The sequence below is a fragment of the Lissotriton vulgaris genome, chromosome 3_2 (assembly GCF_964263255.1).
Source record: "Lissotriton vulgaris chromosome 3_2, aLisVul1.2, whole genome shotgun sequence".
Classification (NCBI taxonomy): domain Eukaryota; kingdom Metazoa; phylum Chordata; class Amphibia; order Caudata; family Salamandridae; genus Lissotriton; species Lissotriton vulgaris.
This window is the reverse complement of record NC_141690.1, coordinates 204,774,649-204,799,920: the sequence shown is the minus strand read 5'-3', so window position 1 is coordinate 204,799,920 and position 25,272 is coordinate 204,774,649. Positions and strand designations below refer to the sequence as shown.

At 48.5% G+C, this 25,272-nt stretch overlaps 1 protein-coding gene across 4 annotated transcripts in view; it reads left to right on the top strand.

Moving 5' to 3' along the window:
* The window catches only part of TACC3 (transforming acidic coiled-coil containing protein 3), a 534,052-nt gene that overhangs the window by 276,720 nt on the left and 232,060 nt on the right, over positions 1-25,272 (top strand). For all 4 annotated transcript variants that reach the window (XM_086964227.1, XM_086964225.1, XM_086964226.1 and 1 more), the window contains exons 8-9: positions 13,585-13,706; positions 13,812-13,893. In XM_086964227.1, coding sequence (XP_086820353.1) covers positions 13,585-13,706; positions 13,812-13,893 — 204 coding nt within the window. The remainder of the gene's footprint in view (positions 1-13,584; positions 13,707-13,811; positions 13,894-25,272) is intronic.

Here is a 25,272-nt window from a genome sequence, read left to right as displayed (position 1 = left end):
TATTAATGTATAGGATTTTTCTAACACTATTAAATCTTGTAATAAGGCATGACCACTACTAAATGTCTCGCAGAGCAAGCAGCGCATGCGCTAGCTCAGCGAGACATTTAGTAGTGGGCTTTGAAAAGTCTTTTGCTGACCTCCAGCTTGCGTTCACGAGCGTGTGGACGTGCACAGGCCATCTGCCTTTCTGTAATGGCTCATTAAGCCTTACAGCTCGTGAATCCCCTCCCACTCCCTCCTCGTCAGCTTCTCTCATTGTTGGATCCATTTCACAGGGAAGCAACTAAATGAAAGAAGTAAAGAGAGGTGGGCTGCTCGCGTGCTCCACTCGGGGGCCTATTTAATTTTACAATAACAGTTCCCATGCTTCTTGTTATTCTAGACCACTAGCCGGATAGGACTTTATAACACTAACTTATTGCAGTCTGTGTGCCTTACACAATAATTTCTACACAATGCATGCATGGTTGTTATGCCTGCAGAACCAAAAATCACTGATTTATCACCAACTGTGGTACAAAGGTCTCCTTTTTGACATTGTATCTTTGTCTTGTTACTCATGTTTCTTTCCTATTCACTCACACAAGCACGTTTATCATATCAGTTTCCCTTCTGCATCTTTTGTCCACCATATAATGCTTGTGGCCACCCACTTATGACTGCATTGTCTTTCTTTTATTCAATGTATATAAAAAAAAGTACTCTGCTTTTATCAATGTTGTGATAGTTGTGGGAAGTTAGCCTGGCATATGATGTCCACTAGTTCTATTGGGCACCTTGCACCAGTCTAATCGACCCTTCTTGTTGGTAGTTGTAAAGTCCACCTTATAAAAAGCTATCCTAGTGGTAGCAGGGACCAGCAGTCATCAGGCTAAGACTTCAGAGAGCGCATTAAGCAAGTTGTTTTTACCAATTATAATCCATTAAGTAGCAAATGAAAGGACACCACACAAGGTATATATCAAATATATATATATGTATTTATTCTAAACACAACCCCTCTACCCTCTTTATGAGGTCAGGAAAAAGTACAATAAAAGTTATATCTGAAAGAGACACGTTAGTGATAGATTCCTTACCTTAGAATAACCCCAGGCGTCAGACTGGATCCGGAAAGTTTTGCGTAGCAGTACCCTTGCGCGTCGGCATGCGTCGTCTGCGGCTCCGCGTCCGTCGTAGGCGTCGTGGGCGCCGTGATGACGTTGTCGGAGTACTTAGACGCCGCCTCCACGTGCTGACGTCGGTTCTTCTTTTTTCCGCGCCAGCCAGCGCAGATCTGGAAAGAGCAGTTCTCTAGTCACTTTTTGACTAACCTTTTTGTGATCTTTTGATCCCTTTTCGAAGTCTTCACGACTCCGACGGTGCCGTTAGGGATGCCCGGCTTCAAGCATTGCGACGAGTGCGACCGTACCATGTCGGTTACGGATCCCCACCGCTTGTGCCTGATGTGTTTGGGCGTCGACCATGACGACGAGGCCTGCTCCGACTGTCGGGCCCTGTCGAGGAAGGCCAGGCGGGAGCGGTCCCGCAGGCGACTTGAGATCCGCCAGTCGGCCCCGCGCCGTGTGAGGTCCCGGTCCCACGGGAGGTCGAGGGACAGGTCGCGGGTACGGAGCCGTCACAGCTCCGGGAGTCGGCGCCACTCCTCTGGGTCCAAGTCAGGTAAGAAACACAAGAAGTCGAAGAGACATCATCGCTCTTCCGACGCTCGCACGATGCGGCCGGGGGTTCAGGTGACACCGCCCACGCGGCTCCTCGGGAGTCGCGGGCGCCGCGTTCGGCTCAATACCCCCCGGTCCCTGGGCTGAACACGACGCCGGAGGAGATTGAGCGTTTCCTCATGGCCATGAGGTCCCTTTCTTCTCAGACGGGTTCCACTGCGCCTTCGGGCCCAGCGAACCCGTCTGGGGGCCCTAGTGGGTCGGGGGCTTCGACCCAGACGCCGTCGGGTGTTTCGGCCTCGACGCCGCCGGCGCCTTCGGGCTCGGCGCCACAGGGCCCCAGGATCCCGACACCGCCGGTGCCCTCGGGCGCGGCGCCGCAGGGCGCAGCGGTCCCAGCGTCGTCGGCGCCTTAGGGCTCGACGCCGCAGGGCGCCGCTGGGCCCTCGGGTGACGGATTGTCACCGGTGGACCTCACGACCCCCCCGGCGTCGGTCCCTATGGTGTCCCCTCCGGCGTCGGCCCCGGCCGGCGCCGTCCCCGATGCCTCCTCTCACTCGGTTCCGACATCGAGACGACGCCTATCGGCGCCGATCTCGACGCCATTTGGGGACTTTCAGTTCCATGAACCGTCCTCATTCGCTCATGACCCTGAGTCTCAGGAGATGGGGGACGAGGAGGATTGGGAGGGGTCTGAAGACCCTCTGACAAGGGACTGTCAGTCTAACATGGACTGGGCAGGAGATCTTGGGGAGGCCAGTGGCCTGGACACCTCTCCAGACACTGGATTCGTCTCTCCTCTTACCGTGGCTTCGGAGGAGGGGGCGACTTATAGTGTGGTGCTGATGAGGGCTGCCAAGGCCTTGGGCCTTGAGCTCCCCATCGCGGCCATGAGGACTAATCTCCTCACTGAGGTCCTTAAGCCGCAGTCATGCTCCGCGGAGCCTCTGCTGCCGTTTAATGAGGCCTTGACGGACGTTCTTTTGGGCACTTGGTCCAGGCCCGCTACAGGTTCGCCTGTAGATAGGAACGTGGCCAGACGCCACCGCCCGGCTCCGGGCGACCCCAGTTTCCTGTCCACCCACCCCACCCCGAGAGCCTGGTTATCCAGGCCTCTAACTCCCAGACCGCATTCCCGACGGCCCCCCCCTATCGGGAATCCAAGAGGTACGAGGCCTATGGCAAGAAGGTTTTCTCGTCCCTTAGTTGTGGACTGCGGTCTTCCAACACCGCATGCCTCTTGGGCCGTTAACCCACTCTCTGTGGGAAACGGTAGCGGAGTGCCCGTTGAAGGTACGGGCCAAACTCGGCCAAGCCCTTGTGGAGGGCCGGGATGCCTCGAAATATTCTATCAGGTGCGGACTGGATATGACTGACTCGCTGGGTAGAGCGATGGCTACTACGGTGGCGATACGGCGCCACGCCTGGCTGAGATCCGCCAACTTCTCGGCAGACGTCCAGAATACCCTCATGGACATGCCGTTTGATGGCCGTCGCCTCTTTGGCGACAAGGCAGACCATGCGCTTGAGCGCTTTAAGGACTCCAGGGCTACGGCCAAGTCCTTGGGCCTCTCGGCCCGGCGCCAGCAAATGGGTGCCTTTCGCTCCTTTCGTGGCCAAGGAAGGGGCGTCCCCACTCGTGCCGCCAGCCACTCGCCGCAAACTGTCGTCAAGCGCGGCGGCGGCCGTGGTAACCGCCGTGGAGGCGGTCGGGGAACAAAGCGGAGCCAGTCCACACCTGCCCCCGCAGCATCCGCCTCAAAACCCTCCTAGTCCGTGCTTTTCGGCCCATGTGACGCCAGTGGGAGGCAGGGTCCGCAATCACCTTTCTCACTGGCGCACCGTCACTTCGGACAGGTGGGTGCTGCAGATCGTCCGAAGGGGCTACTCCCTCCCCTTCGAGACGACCCCTCAAGCCATGCCACCGCAACACCACCGTGTATCGGGGGATCATTTGCGGCTCGTGCAGGAGGAAGTTTCGGCCCTCTTGGCCAAGGGGACCATCAAGCACGTTCCTGGGCCAGAAGTAGGTCGTGGTTGCTACTCCCACTACTTTCTGGTACCCAAGAAGGGCAACGGGGGCCCTCGCCCTATCTTGGATCTGAGGAACGTCAACGGCTTCCTCCGGAAGGAGAAGTTCAAAATGCTGACACTGGCTCAGGTCTTAGCTGCCCTAGACCCAGGAGACTGGATGGTAGCGTTGGACTTGCAGGACGCATACTTCCACATCCCCGTCCTGCCGGCCCACCGGCGTTACCTGCGGTTCACGGTAGGCCACGAGCACTTTCAGTTTACCGTGCTCCCCTTCGGCCTTACCAGCGCCCCACGGGTGTTCACGAAGGTGATGGCGGTGGTCGCAGCTCATCTGCGCAGGTTAGGGGTGTCCGTCTTCCCCTACCTCGACGACTGGTTGTTGAAGGCGGGCTCGCCCCAGACAGTCGTCAGCCACCTCTAGACAACAGCAGACCTCTTGCACCAGCTGGGGTTCCCCATCAATGTGCCGAAGTCACACCTGTGCCCCTCTCAGAAGCTCCTTTTCATCGGAGCAGTTCTCGACTCGGCGCAGTTTCGGGTTTACCCGCCCGAACAGCGGGTCCGGGATATACAGGCTCTGATTCCGGTCTTCCAGCCGTTATCTCGGGTTTCGGTCAGGTTGACGCTGCGGCTTCTGGGGCTGATGGCCTCCTGCATCCTTCTGGTGCATCACGCACGGTGGCGGATGCGGGCTCTGCAGTGGGACCTGAAGTTTCAGTGGGCCCAGCACCGGGGCAACCTGTCCGACCATGTCCTGATCTCGGAGGGCACTGCGAGACAGCTGCAGTGGTGGCTCACGGACCGCGATTGGGTCAATGGCAGATCCCTCTCCCTTCCCCAACCGGAGCACGTAGTTGTGACGGACGCGTCCCTCCAGGGCTGGGGAGGCCACTTGGGAGAGGCGGAGATCAGGGGACTCTGGTCTCCGGCGGAGTCCCGGCTCCATATCAACCTTTTGGAGCTGCGGGCGATTCGTCTGGCACTGAAAGCATTCCTCCTGTCTGTCCGAGGGAGTGCAGTGCAGGTGTTCACCGACAACACCACCGCCATGTGGTACTGCAACAAACAAGGCGGAGTGGGGTCGTGGACCCTTTGCCGGGAGGAGCTGCGTCTCTGGCAATGGCTGGAACATCAGGGCGTGACTCTGGTGGTTCAACACCTGGCCGGTTCTCTGAACGCCAGGGCGGACGAACTCGGCCGTCGGTGCTCGATGGATCACGAATGGCGTCTGAACTCTGACGTGGCGCAAGGCCTCTTTCTGCAATGGGGAGAGCCTTGGTTAGATCTATTCGCCACCGAAGAGAACGCGCAATGTCATCAGTTCTGCGCGTTGGAATTTCCAAGGCGGCACTCGCTCTGAGACGCTTTTCGTCGCGAGTGGAGCTGCGGTCTGTTGTACGCCTTTCCGCCTATACCTCTTCTGCCCAGAGTGCTGAAGAAGATCAAGCGCGACCGGGCACAAGTCATCCTTGTGGCTCCGACTGGGCTCGAAGCTACTGGTATCCCGAGCTACTCAGCCTGTCAATCGATCCCCCGTTTCGTCTGCCTCTTCAGGAGGACCTTCTGTCGCAGCAGCAGGGGACGGTCCTCCACCCGAACCTGTCCAGTCTCCACCTCCATGCTTGGAGATTGAGCGGCGACAGTTGAGGCCATTTGACTTGCCTCCTGAAGTTTGCAACATAATTCTGGCAGCCAGGCGTCCCTCCACAAAAACGGTATACGCCTGCAGGTGGAACAGATTTGTGGCATGGTGCACAGCAAAGGCTGTGGATCCCCTCACTGCCCCTTTCTCTGAGGTTCTTCTCTTCCTTCTTTCTCTTGCCCAGCAGGGCTCTGCTCTGGGCACTATCAAGGGCTATCTTTCGGCTCTTTCAGCCTTTATGAGGCTGCCTGACCAACCTTCTTTGTTCAAGTCCCCTATTGTAAACAGATTTCTGAAGGGCATCACTCATACCTTTCCTCCTGTTCCTTTCGTGATGCCTCAGTGGGACTTGAACCTGGTTCTAACCTTTCTGATGTGCGCTCCCTTTGAGCCACTTCATAACTGTCCACTTCGCCTTCTTTCTTTGAAGACTGCCTTCCTGGTAGCCATCACCTCTGCCAGGAGAGTGAGTGAGCTCCAGGCCCTCTCTTGCAAGCCTCCTTTCCTGTCAGTCCATCCGGACAAGGTTGTTTTGAGGACTAGGCCCTCCTTCTTACCAAAGTTGGTCACGGCCTTCCACATTGGGCGGTCCATCAAATTGCCCACCTTCTTTCTGCCTCCGCACCCCTCGAGAGAGGAGGAGAGGCTCCACCGTCTGGACCCAAAACGTGCGCTCTCGTTCTATCTGGATCGCACACGCCAGTTCCGGGTGGATGATCAACTCTTTGTTGGGTACGCGGGCGCTAAGAAAGGGAAAGCGGTGCACAAGAGAACCATCTCTCGATGGATTATCATGTGCATCCAGGCGTGTTACTCCTTGGCTAAGAAGGAAACACCTGTTGGGCTGCGGGCTCATTCCACTCGAGCCACGGCCACTACAACTGCCTTGGGCCGAGGCGTGCCCTTGCATGACATTTGTCAGGCAGCTACGTGGGCCTCGTTGCACACGTTTGCTAGGCACTACTGCCTGGACAGTCAAGTCCGGAGAGACGGCTACTTTGGCCGCTCTGTTCTCCAGGACTTTCTGGTGTAAATATTGGTTCGCAGACCCACCACCACGGGGATGGTATTGCTGGGGTATCTATTCTACGGTAAGGAATCTATCACTAACGTGTCTTTCAGATGCACAAGTTACTACTTGTGTAACGATATATCTGTAAGAGACATTAGTTAGTGATAGATTCCTTACCGACCCACCCATCCTCCCCGTTCTGCGAACCGATATCTAGGGTTAAGGTCATCCCCTTTCAGGGCCCTAGTTTCTTGGCACCAGTGTCTGTTTTTGTCATGGCTCTGCGCTTCTGGCGCGGAAAAGCTGTGGCTAAGAACTGACGTCAGCACGCGGAGGCGGTGTCTAAGTACTCCGACGTCATCACGGCGCCCACGACGCCTACGACGGACGCGGAGCCGCAGACGACGCCTGCCGACGCGCAAGGGTACTGCTACGCAAAACTTTCCGGATCCAGTCTGACGCCTGGGGTTATTCTAAGGTAAGGAATCTATCACTAACTAATGTCTCTTACAGATATATCGTTACACAAGTAGTAACTTGTGCTTCATTAGCATACGATAAGTAGCACAGTATACGTTTTGCCCTAGGGGCCTCACAAACCATATACTAAATAGTGGTATAATAACCACGTTAGAGTTGGGAAGCAGGCCTGGGGCCTGTGGAATCTCTGGGGCTACTCTAAACAACCAAAGTTTAGGAAGCAGGAGGCCCACGGGAGACGTGTGCAGTGTCTAAACACAGCCGGTTACCATTGACATTCTATGGGAAACAAACAAATTACAATTATACAATTTAAGGATACTTACGGATGGACTACGATGAAACCCTTTTAGACTTAGACACTAGGCAGGCCAATACCCTCGAGACTACCTGAGTACTCGTGTTAACATCAGCCACGGAAGCCGGGTGCATAGGTGTCTTTTGATGTCTGGTTTCGTAGTCTATTTCAATGGAGAGCTGCAAAGAAGTGCTGCAGGCGACCAGAGGAAAAGTGTCCGGGTGGATCCAAGGGTGGATCGAAGATCTGAAGAACCTGAAAGCAGAAGTTACAGATTCTGTGTCACTAGCCAGTGACCAGGATGGAACCAGGAAGGAACCAGGCGATGTCTGGTGATTTCAGGTGAAGAAGGGAAGCTTGTCTCTTCAGCCACGAGGTCCAGGAGGTGTAGACTACGACCAGGAGCTGCATTCTAGCTGTCCCACGAAGAATCTAGTTGACTGTGGTGTCTGTATCCAGATTGGAACCAACAAGCCTTGGCGAATGCAATCCACGCAGGATGTCGAGATTGGCTCGGTGCAGACCAGCAAGGTTTGTGGCGCTTCTCCTTTGCAGGGAAGCTGGAGCAAGCCTGGAGCAACCAGGAAAGAAAGTTAGATTCAAAATGGAGTCTTCAGGGGGCTCACTAGCCAACGAACTAGGAACTGGAAAGACGCGTCTAGCTCAAATGCAAGAGCGGGCCCCACAGACACGCGTGGAGGCTGAGCTTCGGTGCAAATGGTGCTCGGGCTGGGGCTTCTCGTACCCCAATGCACAACTGCAAGATACCTCAGGAGTCGATGTAGTTAGCAAAATGCAGGATGTCCAGGAATTCCTGTCCCACGTCACTCGTGTCCGCCACGGGCCTCAGCTTTGCTGGGAACGTCAAGCAGCCTCTGATGTCTGGAAGTCTGTGTCCTGTCTCGCAGATTCTTCGGGATCCAGCGGGAGCCTTGAAAATGCAGACCAGCAAATATGCTGCTGTTGCCTGTTTGAACAGGGTGGTCACTCCTTGACTACAAGGGAAATGTCTTCCAGTCGAAATGGAATGTCGAAGGTCCAGGATTTGTGTTTCAAAGTTTTGTCTAGGGTACCAAGTTTAGAGGTTGGACTACCTGTAAGGTCCCTCCTATGGATGGACCTGGGAAGGGGATGGTTACACCCTTTCTCTTTGTCCAGTTTCGTGCCAAAGCTGGGGCAGAGTGCCCCAGCATCCGGTTTGAACAGGGAAATGCATGGAGCACCTAGTGTGCCCCAGGCAGTGTCTGAAAAACATTCACTGAATATAGCCCTTCCTGCCCCAATACACAAAAGCCTGTCTGGGGAGATGCCAGCACCTCCTTGGACAGGAAACCTATTGTCCTGTCGGAGTTTCGTCCAGCAGCAGGAGGGCAGACTTGTGTCTGTGGCAGGAGCATCCATTTTGTGATGCTGAGGCTCTGTTTAACTTTAACTGGGTTTACCAGTAACTACAGAGGTAGCATTCCACCCTTCTCCCTCTAGAAGGGTGGAATGCTACCCCCGCAACCAGGACTGGTGGGGTGGGGGGGTAGTATTCCAAAGTGTTTGTCACTTTACACGACATGTTTTGATAAAGCCAAACCAAAGTTGGCATTAACCGCAAGGTTTATAATGCACTTAAGAGTATATGGTTTGGCTATATCCTAGAACAGCTGTAATGAGATGGTTCCGAAAGCTGCGGAGGGGCTCAGCTTATGCTAGGGCACCCTCTCACATAAAACCAAGCACTCTACCTCCATGATTGTCAAGGTCTGCCCTAGGAGTGGCTTATAGGTGTATATGTGTCTATATGTATATATAGATATAGGTATACTATATTGAAGTAAGGGGTGATTACACCACCTTATCCAGGCTGTGTGAACAGCCCTGTGGTGTCACTTTGGAAGGCAGACTAGGGGTGGCACAATACATGCTGCAGCCCCTGGTAGGCCTAGAGTGCACCTATGCCCTGGGTACCTAGGGTACACTATACAGGGGCTCACAAGGGTGACCTAGTAACCAATCTGGTATGTACCTAAAGTACATGGTATCAATTTAGAGAGAGAACAGCTAGGCTGTGGTCCTGATTAGCAGGGCCACAGCCAGACTAAAGTCGAAAAACCAGAGAATCGCAGCAAATGTGGGGGTAACCATAGGAAGCAGATCCTACTCTCCTACAATAGTTTACAAGCTGGCTCCCCATATGAACCAACATGTTTATCAGGTAACCTGCTGACTGTGATGTTTATTTGTTCCTTTTTCATTGACTGTCTATTCTGAACATTTTTCTTTTCTAACATTAGTTTTAATTTATTTTGTTGTGTTTTAAAATAACATGCCTATTTAATTATGTACCAAAATGACATTCAGTAATTTCAGTCAGTCCTTCAGGAACCAATAGTTATATTATCTTCAAATTATAATGTGCCGGCTTGGGATAGTGGTGACTTCAGAGCGTGAGAAGGCTTTTGTGACATTAGATCCAGATAGATGGCTATCTATGCAAGCATATATTGCAGTCTGTGACCAATGTAGTTAACCTTTTAATGTGCCGTCATCAACTAGTAGCATTTGTGAGAGTGCCATCTTTCTTGCATTGGTCTGCCAGCACTTTTTGCTGAACTGCTGATATTCTTTGACTGAGTGTGCCCTGGGCTCCTGCCAACCAGGTGCCCAGGGCCGGTTTCTTCCCTAAAACTGTGTTGAAACCAAAACCCAATTGGCATCTCTGGCCACCTGTCAGCCCCTAGTAGATGGTACCCTAGGTACCTAAGGCATGGTGACCAGAGAAGACCCCTAAGGGCTGCAGCACTTATTGTGCCACCCTTCAAGGTCCTATACCTTGAAACCCGCACACTGCCTTTGCAGGCTGAGTGTCTAAGTGCAGAACTAAACAGTCGACATGGCACACATTCCTGTGTGCCATGCCCACAAATCCCACTGCCCTGGCATACCTCAGTAACCCCTCTAGTTGGGTGACCTATGCCAACGGTGTGGGCACAGGTGCATAAGCCCTGTGACCCTACAGTACCCAGGGCCATTCCTGGGGACTGTAAGTGCAGTGATGCCATTAAGAGTATATGGTGCTGGAAGGTTGTCATTACGAACTACATAGCACCATAATGAAGACTGACAAGTTTGATATCAAACTTTTCAGCACATTAAACCCGCACTGATGCCAGTGTGGGATTTAATGTAAAATGCCCCAGAGAGCATCTTAGAGATGCCCACCTGAAAACCTAACTTACAATCCACGTCTGGACTGAGAGGCTGCCTCTGCTGCCACACAGCAGACCTGTTGCTGGACCCCTGGATGAAGAGCCCCCGCTCTCCTGGGCCTGCAACAATGCACATCCTGGGCGAGGTGCTCGGTCTCCACCCCCAGGTTGGGCAGGGGGAAGCTTCAAAGGCCTGCTGCCTCTGTGAGCTTCTCCAGACCCTTTGCTGTACTCAGCAAATGGCCCCTACCAGTTCTGACCTCCATTCTGGTGGAAAGACTGGCGGGAAACCCTACGTCAGTAAGGGGGGTGCCTGCCTGTGCCAACCCTACCCCTCAGGTGGGAGAGGCGAAGCACGACCCTGGGCTCCGGCCATCCTGAAGATGGGGAGCCCTGGCCAATCACTGCTAGGCCCCTGCCCCCCTCCCACCGAAGAGGAGCAGACTAGGGGGTGTACCCACCCCAGGACAGGGACCTATTGGTCCCTGTACTTGCCCTTCCTGTAACACCCCTAAATTCAGTATTTAGGGGCACCCTGAACCTTCCTTACTCAGATCCCGATAAGAAAACAAGAAATCAAGAAGACCCGCCGTGCAGCTGCTAACAGGATGACCAACTGATTTGGCCCCAGCCCTACTGACCTGTCGACCCTCGACCCTGCCGCTGAAGCTGCTAAATCCCAGCAACTCCTGTGGACAGCAGCCTTGGACAACCCAGAGGACCTGCCTGTCTTGACCCTCTAACAGACTGGGACTCCCATGAGCAGAGGCCCTGCTCCAACAGCAGTACCCCTGATACCAGCCAGGAACCGCGAATCCAGCCCTCTCTGCACCTGCCAAGCCCATCCCATGCCCGAGTGATCCAAGACCACGAGGACGTACCCCCCCCCCCCCCCCCCCCCCCCCGGCGACTGGGACCCGAAGTCCAGTGCCCAAAGACCCTCCTTGACGACAGACTCCTGCAGCCTCAGAACCAGAGACCCTTCCAACCGCAACCAGCTGAGGGTAAGATTTCCGGACCCCAAAAGACACCCCTGAACCCGGTGCCCTGCAGCTCCCTGTGCCTTCCTTTGTGGTACCTACCTCTTATTCAAGATCCCAACTTACCTCTCGAAGTGGTGGTCGCACCTGAAGAATCTCCGTCCCCAAATCTGCAGCCTTCGTTCCCTTTTTAACTTTCCCATTGGAGAACATTAAGCGCCCGACGACTCAAAAGCACCCTGCACCCAGCCACCCGAGTGCTGCTGGGAGTGCAACTACTACCCTACTCTACTTCCCCACTTCCCCTGAGTACGTGACCAGGAGCTCCGCTTCCACAGCAGTGTGGCCTGCTTGCAGCCTCCAACCAAAGGCCTCCTATCCTCCATTGGATTGGATTGGGCCTACTCTCTCTGCACCCGGCTGCCACTGTGCTGCTGAGGTTGCAGTTACTGTACCTTTTCGACCCTGGGAGACCCATGAGTCTATGTCCAGAACCATAACTTCACCAGTTGAGTACTCACCTGGAAACCGATAACTCTTTCCTTCCTTAAAATCTTTCAAGTGTGAAGTTTTGAAACTCTAAAATATTCATCTAAAATCAGGCAAGTAACAAATTTCGAATTACTCACCTGGAATCAGGAGAGGAGCCAGTACTGTATCTTTCAGCCCAGTACTGAACCGCAAAAGTAATTATAACTGTGATTACCCATAACCTGAATTTTCTTCTATAGGAAACCATTTACTGTTTTTCTCTGAAATTTCTTGTCTACTTTTGCAAATTACTAATATTCCTCAAAAATCGTATCCACTACTAAAACTTAATTACTTACCTGTCTTAGGTAGAGACCCCAGTACTGAACTTAGGAGTCCAGTCCCGGATTACAACAGTAACAAGAACCTACTTTACCTGTGACTTGAATTTCCTTCCATAGGATAATATGCTAGTTTTTCACTGTAAAGTATACAAGTGTCAACTTTTAAAATAGTTATATTCTTTAAAAATCACTGCAATAACCAAAATGCTTTTATTAGACGGTTTTCAGCTTAGGTCCCGGGACTAAATTTAGGAACCAGTCCTGGAGTTCCAAAAGTGATCTATAAAGTAATCAACTGTATTTATGTAGAAAAACCCATTGAGCTCAATGATAAATTGTGTTTAGAATTGTGTTACTAATTGCAACCACTGTAACTATTGTATTTACCAAGTCTATTGCCTTTCTGCAAAGTAACTACCTAAGTCGCTCATATTGAGAAGTATATTTTGATACCCGTTGGTTCTGAAAAAAAACAACTATATCTTTTGATATAAACATTTTTGGCCTGGAGTTCAGTTCTTGTGTGTGAAACCTTTTGCCGACTGAGTGGGAATAACAAATGCTTTACACTGTCCTCTGTTACTGCCGACCAAACTACCACTTCAAAGAGTAAGGTCAGACCTGACTTTAACCTCTGTTATACCTCTGGGGATTGTGGACTCTATACACACACTTGTACCTCATTTTGGTCCAGTATATATAGAGCCCCTTTCTCACAGCATTCCATATCTAACAGAATCAAGGAGTGCAAATATAAAGTCCTTCAGCTTTGTTTTATCCTATTTGTCATTATTAGAGGACAATTAGTTATTCAGCACAATAATCTTGGGGCAACATCAAGTGTTGCATGGCTAAACACTTCTAAGGTCCCAAAGACGAGATCTATTGGCTATGCCAATACTTGTATTTTCTTTTTCGTCTGTCACTGTACTCCCTATTTCGTGAGATTGCTGTAATTTCTCTTTAAAGATGCCTTGATGTGAAAGTATTACCGCCACAGTTACATGCAAGGTGTTTTTGAATTCTGAATTTTTGTCCTGTAGCATATCTACATGAGCTTTGCACTATTTGGATGTGTACAAAGCTGCTTGACAAATACAAGAATGGGGCATCTCAATTTAAGACAGATGTGTTTAAAAAAAAAAGGTTTTAGTACCATTAGTATTTGGAACTAGACGTGCTTCCAATTATAGTTTCAAAGCACACACAATAGTTCAAGGCCAAAGCGTAGCTGATGTGTGCATAATGGTTAAAAGAACATGGAAGTGGTGTGGAGCATTATCTTGGCAGTAATAAAGCTGTATATATGCAGTGCAGCACCTGCCTCTTTGATGGTATTTCCTTCAATCAGTTTGGAAGTTGTGGGTGCATGATTCTCATCTTTGGCTGGGTGGAGCGGGCAGATGATGGGGGAACACTGAATTCACTGTTCTATGCTAATCTGTAACTATTTTGTTTTTAGTTTAAGGAATCCGCTTTGAGGAAGCAATCACTGTATCTAAAGTTTGATCCTTTATTGGAAGAAAGTTCTACAAATAGATTGCTTGATTCAAGCAAACGTCTAACTTTACTCAATCAAATCTGGTATGTATTAGCTGGTGTGCTGTTGTGACTCTGGACTACCATACCTCCATTTGAAACTTTGTTACAACTTCACTTTTTTCTCCCCTTTGGCTCACCTCTATTTAGTCTAAAACCTGAAAGCCTGCCATGTGAGAAAAATGAAGAGAAACCGAAAGGGCTTGATCTTTTGGGGACTTTCACAGCAACTGTAAGTAGTGTAACTGTTTCTTAGACTTTTTAAAGTTACTATGTGCTGCTGATCAGTGACTTGATGAGGCAATGTTAATCTATCAGCCTCCCTCTTATTTCAGAGAGTATTTTCATTTTCCGTGTCCAAAGCTGAAACTGTTATTTTAATACATATTTTCAACCACACTACTCTGATTTTAAAATAACTTCTTTGGTCTTGTTTCTTATTACGGAAACCGCTCACTTACCTTTGTCGGACTTATTTGTGGATCATTTTTCTGCATTTAATGGTAACCTGCATTCACACTTCTCTTGGACAATTCCATGTCTCCATAAAGTGAACTAAAGGATAACTTTATTTACATTACATTTTTTTACTATGAATACCGATATATAGGGTTATTTCTGGAATGTTGAAATCTGAAGAAAAAAACGGTGCTTTCCGTGAACCATTTTTAGAAAGACAGATAAAATAGACTTTTTTTCTTTTCGAATCCCAGATGTGTCTTGTAGCGAAGCTGTGGATTTGTTGCCCTTGCTAGTAATGGAGAGATACCGACCACATCTCTATTTGAAGGACACAGTCGGCTATAGACTTCATTCCAAAACTTGAAAGTAATGTGAAAGTCCAATAGAACACCAACCAGGTGGCTAATATTGGAACCTAATTATGCCACTAATGGAAAGAAAGTTACTTGACTTCTAAAAAAGGAAATCTTTGTAACCACAAGGTGCTCCCTTAAGCAGTAGGTGGGGTCCAACAGCTTGAAAATAATGTTGAATCGCATAAATAAAACAGCCTGAAAATCTAGAAACGGTGCTCAGCACTATGCAAAGACTTATTTTGGGGGAGGTTTCCCACTTAGAGTGGGATCTGCCAATAAAAAAAAACCTCTTTTGGTAATAAGAATTGCATGCTCAAGGATATGAGCTTTGAGCCACTGGTTTGGAGGCGGTACCTGCTTGAACAGAGTAAGATTAGGGATAACTGGAATTCAGATCTGTCTGGTTACCTGCACAACTGGAGTTGTAGTAAGGAGAACATGTTCGGTGTCTTCCTGCAAGTTAAGGCAGTAAAATGGTTTGTGGCTGGGATAAACGACATACATTTTAAACAAAATGTGCATTTGGGGAGAGAATGGAGTCTGAACATTAATCTCCTTGGTGGTGCTCTTGTTTGGATGTTAATATCATTAGCCTCTTAAGACTTTTATTTAAGCCTTTCTTCATTTCCTTCTAACCATTCCAGATCTTGGAAAATGTGGATTTGAGTTGTATGTAAATGCTTGGATATTGTTGCATTCACTTAGTTTAATACCCGGCTTCCAGCCCCATTTTTTTCTGATGTAATGTATGGTGGTTTCTTTTTTGCTTACATGCTTCCAAGTGGTCGACATTTTGTTTTAAACAAAAACTGTAAATACATGCAAAAGGCCGTACTATTTACATAGGCAGGCTGTTTCCTTTACTTTCTTTAGCACAATCACAGCAAATGCCTCCCCCGCTACCTATTGGTGGGAAGATTCTACCACTGAGAGATTGTTGGAAAGCGAGGCAGCGTCTGTGAGGCCTGCACAAATAACATGACTACATTTGTCCTTCACTGGGAACCAAACACCCAATTGTAGCGCCTGACTCTCAGAGGGTAGCGTTGCAGAGCAGTCTGAGGCTTACTCCAGGGAGGTGGTGTGGGCTACTAATCGCCATTTGCAGGTGCGCAAAAATTACACTCAATAATTGTTTGTCCAGTCTGTACTTTGCTTTATAAAAGTAAGAGTACATTTATTAAACACACACACTACTCAATACTATGCACCAATTTACAAATATACATAAGCTGCTGAAATTACTATGTGACATTTCATTAACATCTCCACCCCTCCCGTGCGGGTCTAGTACCACCACTCCCATGTATGCACATCATCTTGCCCCAATGCAATTTGTTGAACATAACCTGGGGCGTGGGCCCTGCGCACTGGCACCATCCCAGTGGCGACCCACCCAATTACCTCAACAAGCATTAAAAATGGGTACACCTGCCTTGGTGACACATGAGCCTGACTGAGCACCTCCTACTGAACATAAGATAAGTGCCTCTATATCTTAAGGGCTAGCTGTCTGGGGTCTTCACCTAAGTGCAGCAGCAAGAACACATGTTTAAACACACTTTATAATGACAGTACACATTTGTGGATCATTAGAATGCATTGCAATTACAGCCCCTAAAGGCATCACAGGATTAGCCTATGCAGCCAGACACCCTAGCAGGAATTGTCTGGCAACATAACCCCACTTTGCTTATGACATCACCTTGCATGTACTTCACATTAAACATGTGAAATTCAGTCCCTCTAAAAGTAATAACCATTAGTAAATGCATTTCAGTGCAATTACACCTCTTCGCCTCCTAGGGATGCCCTTCTTAAGACGTCCCCAACTCAGCCTGTCACTCCATGATGCACTTCTTAATGCACCCCCAGTTGTAGAACAAAAGATCCAGCCTAGGAGGTGATGCAATCTTGGCTGAGGCCTTGAGGGGTTGTTTCTTTTAAGTCCCCAGGACACCTAGGGTGGGACTCTTCTCTTCTGCTGGGGGGGGGGGGGGGGGCTCCCCCAGCACCTTTTCTCAATTGAGGATGACTCGCCCCCCCACCCTCCTCCGGGGGGGGGCACCAAACACCAAAACAATCCTTTCCCAATGCCCTGCAAAGCATTATGGGGTGCTTCAGGCTCAGTTTTATGCATATTTGATAAGCGGCTCTCCCGCTATGCCGGGGAGAGCCACGCGGAACTGATGGCGGCTTCGCTGCATCTTCAGATCTCGGTGGGGGCCCGGTCCCACCTGGCCCCATAGGTAAAAGTAGGCGGCTCGGGGAGCCCACCCCTGGCTGCGACTTCTCTTTTCCGGGACCCAATCTCACCCAGGCCCTTCGCACCGCTTGTGATCTTTCTCAGGGGGGGACCCCGGGACCCCAGCATGGCCATTGGTTAGAGGGCAGCCCGGGGAGCCCATCTCCACTGCCCCCGCCAGCTCCCCGCCCGGACAGCACCCACACGTGGTGCCGCGGAGCCGGCAACTCAGTTCTGGTCTACGCCGGCACCCCCGCCACACACATGACAGGCATCACCGCGGGGCCCAGAGAGGGTGCCACGGGCCCCGAAGACTTCTTCCCGGGGGGAGTGACGGTGCTGCCTGTTCGCCGCACTGGGCCAGAAATGGGATACCGGGCCCTCCCCTTGCTTCACAAGGACCGCAATGGCGCTCACCGACTTCGGCATAGACTGGGGCCATGGTGGGCTCCTGGAACCCCTGCGGGGCATCTTCACGGGGAGCGCAATGGAGCTCCGTGACTTAAACCTTTCCGCCTCCATCTTCGGTGGGGGCCAGGGTGGGCTCCTGGCCCAATGCAGGGCACCTTCACAGGGAGCGCGACGGCGCTCCCCGTCTTTACTTCTCATTTGGGGCAGCCCCCTGGGCCTGACCCACCCCGGGGGCTCTCTGAGACCTGCGGCGGAGCCCCACGCGCTTTGTCGTCTGTCTTCTAAGGGGTCAAAGGTAGTCTACGTTCCATGGGCCGTATCTCAGGCCCTGGGGTCGATCTGCCCCATTTTTGCTTCTTCTTGCTCCTGGTGGCCCCCCCTGCCCCTGGGAGCGCTCTCCGGGTCTCCAAGAGGGTGCATTCTGCAGGGAGCGGTCTTAACTGGCTCCCTGCACCAGTCTTTTGCCTGGCTCTCCTCCTGGGCCGCTCTTCTCACTGCGCACAGGCTCCTGCTTCTGTGCATTGGTCTTGGGCTCTTATTCTGGTGCTGTTACTGCCCTGGGGGGCAGTCAGGGGGTACCGCCTTCCAACTGCCCATTGTCAGGCTCCAACACCTTCTGCCTCAGCAGACCACACCCCAGAGAGAGCTTCTCTTCCTGTGCAAGCACTTATAATAAGTTGAGTAGGGGACTGGCAGGAAGTCTGTTTGCCCTATCACACGGCGACACATCACTTCCCTGCTCCCTCCTTCCTGCCCAGGCCTCTGGGTTGGTTCAAGATGGTGTTGTCCAGTGTCTCTGGCCACAGGGTCCCCTTCCCCCCAGTGCTGCCTTCAGCTTGGTTCCTGGCACCCAGCAGCAGGTGCTGATGGATTAGCCTGTAGCTAAGCCGATCTTCTCTCCTTGGTGGGAAGATCTTCGCTCTGGGAAGAAAGGTAATTAATCTAGCCTGTCAGGCCAGACCCCTGTCAGTGACTCAGAGAAATGACATTTATGGATGACCCAAAAGCAGTATAAATATGACTTTGGACTCTGCAGAATACTGCTACAGTGGTCTTCAGTGCGTGTCTGGAATCGGTACGCCTTATGGACGTAAAACTAGCACATGTGCGCCCTATCCCCATAAGAGAAAAATGAATACACACTGTAAAGCACACTAACTTTCCCAGGCATGTCTCTTCCCCACTGTATAAAGCCTATTCCATGTCGCCACCCAATTCTGCGTAGGTCCTGCCACATCATTCAGTCTGTAGCTGATCCTGGGCAGCGCATGCTAGGAATATCCCCTGCACAGCCCTTACACTTGTGCACACGCATGTACATGTGTCTGCATGTTACCAGCCCGGTGTCCCTTACTCCAGCTACTGCGCAGTGGCCTTGTCAAGCCAGGGGGACACCTGTAAAATCCCCATGCAGTCTCACAGTAAAAGCTCAACCCTTAGGTGCTCAAAAAGCAAACAATCCGGGCGGCTTTGTAACAGATGCTCTCATTTTGTTTGATCCTAGCTCAATTATCTTCACTAGGTTCTCTAACTTTCTAAGGGTACTGAAAGTCTATTGGTAGTCCCTACCTGAATTATGGCCTTAAGTATTTTGACAACACTAGATTATTTCATCAGGTATTTACTAAAGTAACTGGGAGTGTTACTACATTTTATTTTTAGCCAGGTTCCATACCTGAGCTTGGAACAAGTTTTCCTGCTTCCAAGGTTAGCCCACTCAATGATATGAGGGGTTTACAGTTTCTCCTACAGATTCAGCTTTCCTTTGGCACACAGGTGTGTATTTGATGTGAACTAAGAGTTGGTCTTGGATAGGCCCGCTGCTCATGTTTCAGTGGTTTGCTTATGCCGTTTCCCTGCATCTGATCTTTTAACTGTCCTCCCTATTGTTCCGTTGGCTGCTTCCAAGGAGCTTTTCATCCCATGTATTGAGTAGGCCTGCTCTAGTCTTCCATTTGCTGAAGTCATCCATTGCAGTACATAAGGGCTACTTTCTCTACTTCAGTTGTATTTCTTGTCCCCTCTATTTGGTCACCTCTGTTTTTAAATTTGTCTGCAGAGGCCTTGCTTGTTAATGATTACCTCCACTCGGCCGCCATGTTCATTCTGTGAGACATCTTTGGAATGTAGCCTAATGTAACTAACAGCAGCTGCCTGAGTCCAGGAATTTCACCCATTGCTTTTTTGGGTACTATATTCCTGTAAAATTATCCAAAGCTCTTACAAGTGCATGAAAAGTATGAACCGGTCACCAAGCCTTGTTAATATAGTATGCATATACTGTTCGATTAGTGTATAAAGAGCCTCTGCTACTCTGTACCTTGTTGCTATGAGTGTATATTGCACTTTTAGTCCTGATGGCCTTGGGTGGAAGTCTCCAAACCTTTAGGGATACCAAAGGGAATGATGGACGGAGCGTTTGAGCAAATGAAACACTCACCCCCAGTCAACTGATCTGGGTTTAATCCATCACCATTCTTTAGCTCACTACACCACCCCAGTTCAGACATGGTCATATGCAAATCAGTCTGACCCTGTGCCTCCTGGGAACAGTCCAGCCCAAACTGCCAAGCCATGTCTTCCCTGGACCGGAAACAAGCATCCTGGGACCGGTTTCGGATTCATAATACTCATCAGCCAGGCTATCTTGAATCCCTTTAGCCTTCACCTTGTAGTGTAGTTCCTAGTTTCCCACTAGGCCCTGCGCATTGGAATAACATAAACAGTAGTATCGACGTGGAACTGCAGATATTCCAGGCCTCCACTGACTATGCTAAACTTAATTGGGTTGTGTTACCAACTAGCTCAGAGGTCACTGGAAATTTTCTTCTCTGCATGGGAAGTGATCAGCTTCCTTGGCACAGACAAGAAGGGATTCAGTTTTCCAACAACCGTGCAACATGACAACTTTGCTCCTCAGATCAAGAGTCAATCTCTAGGGTCGTGTGAAACAATAGACATGTATTTCACTCAGTCAGTCTAGTGCAGTTTACTTTCACGAGATGTAGAGAATAGAGAGACGGGCGTTTGTCAATAAAGGGTTAACATTTATTGAACAGTCTTTCTTCTCGTACAAGAGAAATGTATTGCCACAATTGCAATAATTGTTATTATAAAAAGTACGTACAGTAAGATAAGTATTGCGAAATAGAACTGTAAAAGCATTGATATGGTTTCTTAGCCATACAATGGTTTAAAAGTAATAAAACATATATACAGTCATATATACATTAGGCTAACATACTCAACTGGTGCTTCTAACTAAGCCTACCCCAGTGTGCCTGACCTAAGCCTAACACGTGAGAGGGGAGTAAGTAAGTAGCTTTAAGTTAAGTTGGTTTTACCAAGGTTTGTTTCAAGAATTCTCGTCTAAGGGTTTAGTCAACACCATACCTCTGAATAGAATGATGGAGGATTGGTATCTCCTTCAGGGGTCTCTCTCGATATCCCAGTCACCCGCGAGGGTAAACCGGAAGCGCCGTAGCTGGATTTCTCTGCACGAGAAAGGCAGCGGGTCTCTTCAGCGCGTCGAGGAAGGAGGGGGGACAGCGTCCGCGGGCAGCTGGAATCTGCTGGATGTCTTCGCAGAGGGACGATCTGTTCAGCTCCTTAAGCGTACTGCACCATAGTTGGCGCTTTAGCGGCGATAATGGTATCAGCAGCTTCACCACCACAGGATAGCAGGCTGCAGCGACAGAGTGCTAGATTTACCAACACAGGGTCTTGCAGGCAGCCAGCATCAGCAACAGTAGCTTGCAGCTCACAACAGCAATTGCTTAAGGCAACGTTGGTAATATTTATACCTGACAGGTGCCGGGTTTGACGCAAGTTTGCTGGACATAAGACGTCAATTAAAGATGTCACTAGGAAGTGATAGTTATCAGTTGCTCATTAGAGTTCCATTACTAATCAAAACATAGCAAGCGGGGATTTCCAGGTTTGCTAAGTTTTTATCTTGTTGAAGAACTCGGAGTGTTATCTAGGAATATCAGATAGTGACTACTGCTCTGTCATTGCACTAATTGGTCGCAAAGGAAGTGGCAGAGGGAACTATGCTGGAATGTGGCTCTGTTCGTGTGAGGCCAGAGATGACTTTTCAGAAAATCGCACTTGAACGGTTATGCCAATATAGGGAATAAAGGGATTTATAGCCGAATAGGGGCATAAGGTCACAGTATCGATCAGGAACCTAGATAAACACGCAACACCCACTCCACGGGTTAATGTCCATCAAAATTACTAAAACTAAGCAAATAGATGCATGTGTAACATTGCCCAGTCCAAAATACATAAATGCATTCGAAATAGGCGTACTTATAATACATGGAATATAGGTACTGTACGTTTTTTAAAGCATAGAAATCATTCAAAAATTATTGCATACGAAATCAATGAACGATTATGCAAAAGGAATTACACATGAAGTATCTCTGACAGAAGAAGGGCGAGATAAATCATCACATAAAAATGCATTGTAATAACATGTGTGCTAGAGGCTGGTGTAATGTTGTTATGTCTCTAGATGTGTTTAGAAATAGAAGTGTGAAGCTTCTGTTCTCTAAGAATAGTTTCTACGTTAAGCAAAGAATTGTTCGTGCCAAAAAAGGGTCAATATTAAAAAAATTGTCCAATTCAAAGAAAATAGATTTCCAAAGCTCTTGGCAGTTTTTGTTGATCAAAACTGAAGGCCGAATTCAGAGTTCATGGGAACGCTGTGTGTCGGAAAGCTTCTAAAAGTTATTGTTTCTCTACGGGTGAGAACATCGTATCAGACAGGCTCTCAAAGAATTGGTCTACAAAATCAGGTGATAGTTAAACCAAATTAGATAGCGCTGTAACTTGGCAGGTGTGAGAATGATTGCTGTCATCGAAGGCAGGACCAGCAATGCTCACACAACGTTGTACCTGGATGATGTTGCTTTTGTCACTCGCTCCACTGTTACCACTTGGCTGTAGTACAGGAGTCTCCACGAATGCCGTCATCAGGATTGGTAGCCGCTGGGGACAACACAATGCGTGAGCCGTTATTGGACTGAGCAAAGTATCGACGTCCATTGGTACTGCTGATGGAAGTGAAAGACAGATGTCCAACACGCATTCATCGCCGCAAAGCATACACCGTGGCACAGGTAAAATGCAATTTTGCCATATCGGTCTGAATGAAAGGAACCAGGTCATGTTTAGATCTCTCAGCCTGGCCAATCCAAGGACGTTAGTTATCCTGTCCCGGTAGCGCATTGCTAGGATTGTCTCTTCCATTCCCATGGGAGCTATGTCTGAGCCGAGGCTTGCCATAACGAAGCAGGAGGGTCAAAAATAAAATCCCTGCTACGAGTCCCAAAAATAATGGTATGCCGCCAAAAATGGAGTGCACAAAATTAGGAAAGATTCCCAAAATTGCCTGGAAGGGTGTTAGCAGTCCCGTAAAGACTGTCTTAAATATGCCTGGGATGCTTGTTGCACTAAACATGTTAAGGAGTTGGCTGAACATTTCTACGAAATGCACGGGGCAATTTGTTGATAAAAGGTCATGAACTTCAGTAGCTGTCCTTGCAACTAGAAGATCATACGTCTCTTTAGATGACGTTATAGGCACTGTTGTCTGTAAAAGTACAGATTTAATTTTGCTTAATGTATCAATTCGTATAGAATAGAGATTCAGACGAGGCCAGATGGGAGTCACTATGTCTGGAGGCCCACTCGGAAACAATGCTTGCATACAGCATTTGACCATGGATGTTACTTCTACTAGATAACTTTTCCCTGGCACGAGGCCACAACATCTGTGATCCGTTCTAAGAATGTAACTCCCGTTCGAAAGTTGCATAAAGAAGGGCTCTATCTGAGTTGCAGCTGTGACTAGCTGGTGGCATGAAAGGTTGTTTGAATTTCCATCGCATGCTCCGTGTAAATTAATACCCTGACACAAAAGTATACCGCTTAGTGAATGTTTACAGTTCTCACCACTAAGAAATACATTTTTGTCGCTGTCACTATAGCAAGAATGAGTGTATGGTAATTTCCATTCGGATTTTACATATCCTTTACCCAATTGTTCATACTGGCCAGCAGGTATGTACTCAAGGCACTTTTTAAATCGGAAAGTTGTTATCGGAATTGTGATAATTCCGTGTATTATCCATTCAATGACAGGACTCTCTGACATTGTCAATGGTAATCTCTCGAGTTTTTCGATGCTCAGGATTGTATAGTCTGCTCCTTTCTGTGCCAAACTGATCTGTTTATCAGTAAGGTTAAAACTGGAAAATAATGACGTTGTGTTGATTAAACGCCAAGGCACATAGCCTGAACGAAGATTTTGCAGCGTCCAGCCTAATTCTATAATAGAGCGTAATTGAGACTGGCCATGTTGTAACATAAGCAAATCTCTGTCTATCACATCAAAGGCAGAGGATACAATATTGTCCAACGAATATATTCTGGAAGACCGAGTCATTAACCCATTGTCTACCACAGAAAGTGATTTCTCCAAATTAATACGATCAATTTCTCGTATTTTTTCAGCAGTTTCAATTTGCTTTACTTTCCAAGCCTCGTTGTAAGCAGCATAGATACTGGTCGCTATGAAACGCTTTTGACGCTGTTTGCGTGGTCCAAGAATGTAATCGCGCAAATCAGCACCATCTTTTAATAAAGACAAGTGTTGCTTAATTTCAGCCAGTGTGGATGTTGTTAGCCATTCAAGGCAGAGTTTCCCTACACTGTATGTTGTTATAATCCCTGGATGTTGTCTCTGGGAGTATCTCAAGTCTAATCTGGTCATTTTTAAACCCTGTGTTTTATTCAGGAACCTATCTTGACAGCTATTTGTGTCTGTAGGCCAGATTAACCACTTTTTCCAATCAGGATGTGTTCTGTTGAAATGTAAAATTTGTGACACGTCTAACTCAATATCTGTGGTTGTATTCTCAGGTATTGGCTTTGGTATAGACCGTGTTTTAAGGTCTTTGTTCTTAGCTAGGCCAAGACAAGATGTTTGGTGTATTGTGTCATTTAAAAATAACATTTGTTCTGGTATCATGCAGGTTCTAAATAGTACTTCAATGCCTTGCACCTGCCAATCTTTTGTACCCCAAATTGTTTTCGTTTCAATATTATTTTTCCAATAATCAAAACCAAATGTCATCATTTTGTCATAAAATGCTTCTGAACATATCAATTTAGAATTTGTCAGCATTGTTTTCATTCCTGTTTTATCTAACAGTTTATAATAAAACGTTTCTGCATTACTTGTGTTAAACCCTGAGAAGTATTTGAATTTCTCAAAAAATGCTTTAGAACTGCTTTTAGGTGGTGTAGCACAATGTTCCCATTGATTATACATAAAAACATTTCTAGACTGTGCAGATTTATGCAAGTAATGATCCCCATAGTGGGTGTAACAGAATAGCTGCTCATAACTAGATGAACCTTGTAAATAATCATGATCTGTGAATCTAGCTGACATTACTAAATCAGACATCATGTCATTAATACTGTTAAAGTCCCAATCATCAGAGAATGTACTAGGTGTCACAAAGTCACTTAAGGAAACCTTTAGTTGATGAGGATACTTCAGGATTTCAACCGGACCATATATCTCATAGTCTGTTTTCTCCCATACTACCCCACCAGGTATTGGAATTGCTGTGACATTTACTGTTGACAGTTCTCTTTTCTTCACGTGGGATGATCTGTGTGGTTTCAGGACTAGGTTGATGTTCTGACTTGCTGTGTCCATTCAATTGTAATGAACTTTCCTAAAATTAAAACTAAAATTAGGCAGAGTAGGAGTATGAATACCCCTGAAATAATCCAATGCTCAATCAACGGTGAATCCAGATATAGTTCTTTGATTTGTTGAAGGAGTCCTGTTGTATTTTCTTTAGAATACTTTTTTGTTTCTGGCATCACTTTGGGGTCATTTAAATCTTCAGAGAAGTTGTCGAAGTTGATGAAATAACCAGAGGCAGTTCTGTCAATTGATGGGATTGTTCTTTCAATCTGTCTCTCGGTAGCACTTTCTGATGCCACATCATTGTAGACTGGTGTTGTTTCTTGACGAACTGTTTCAATCTGTGTTACAAGAGGCACGAGTTCCATGGCATTATTGCATAGTCCTTCATTGTGCACTGCA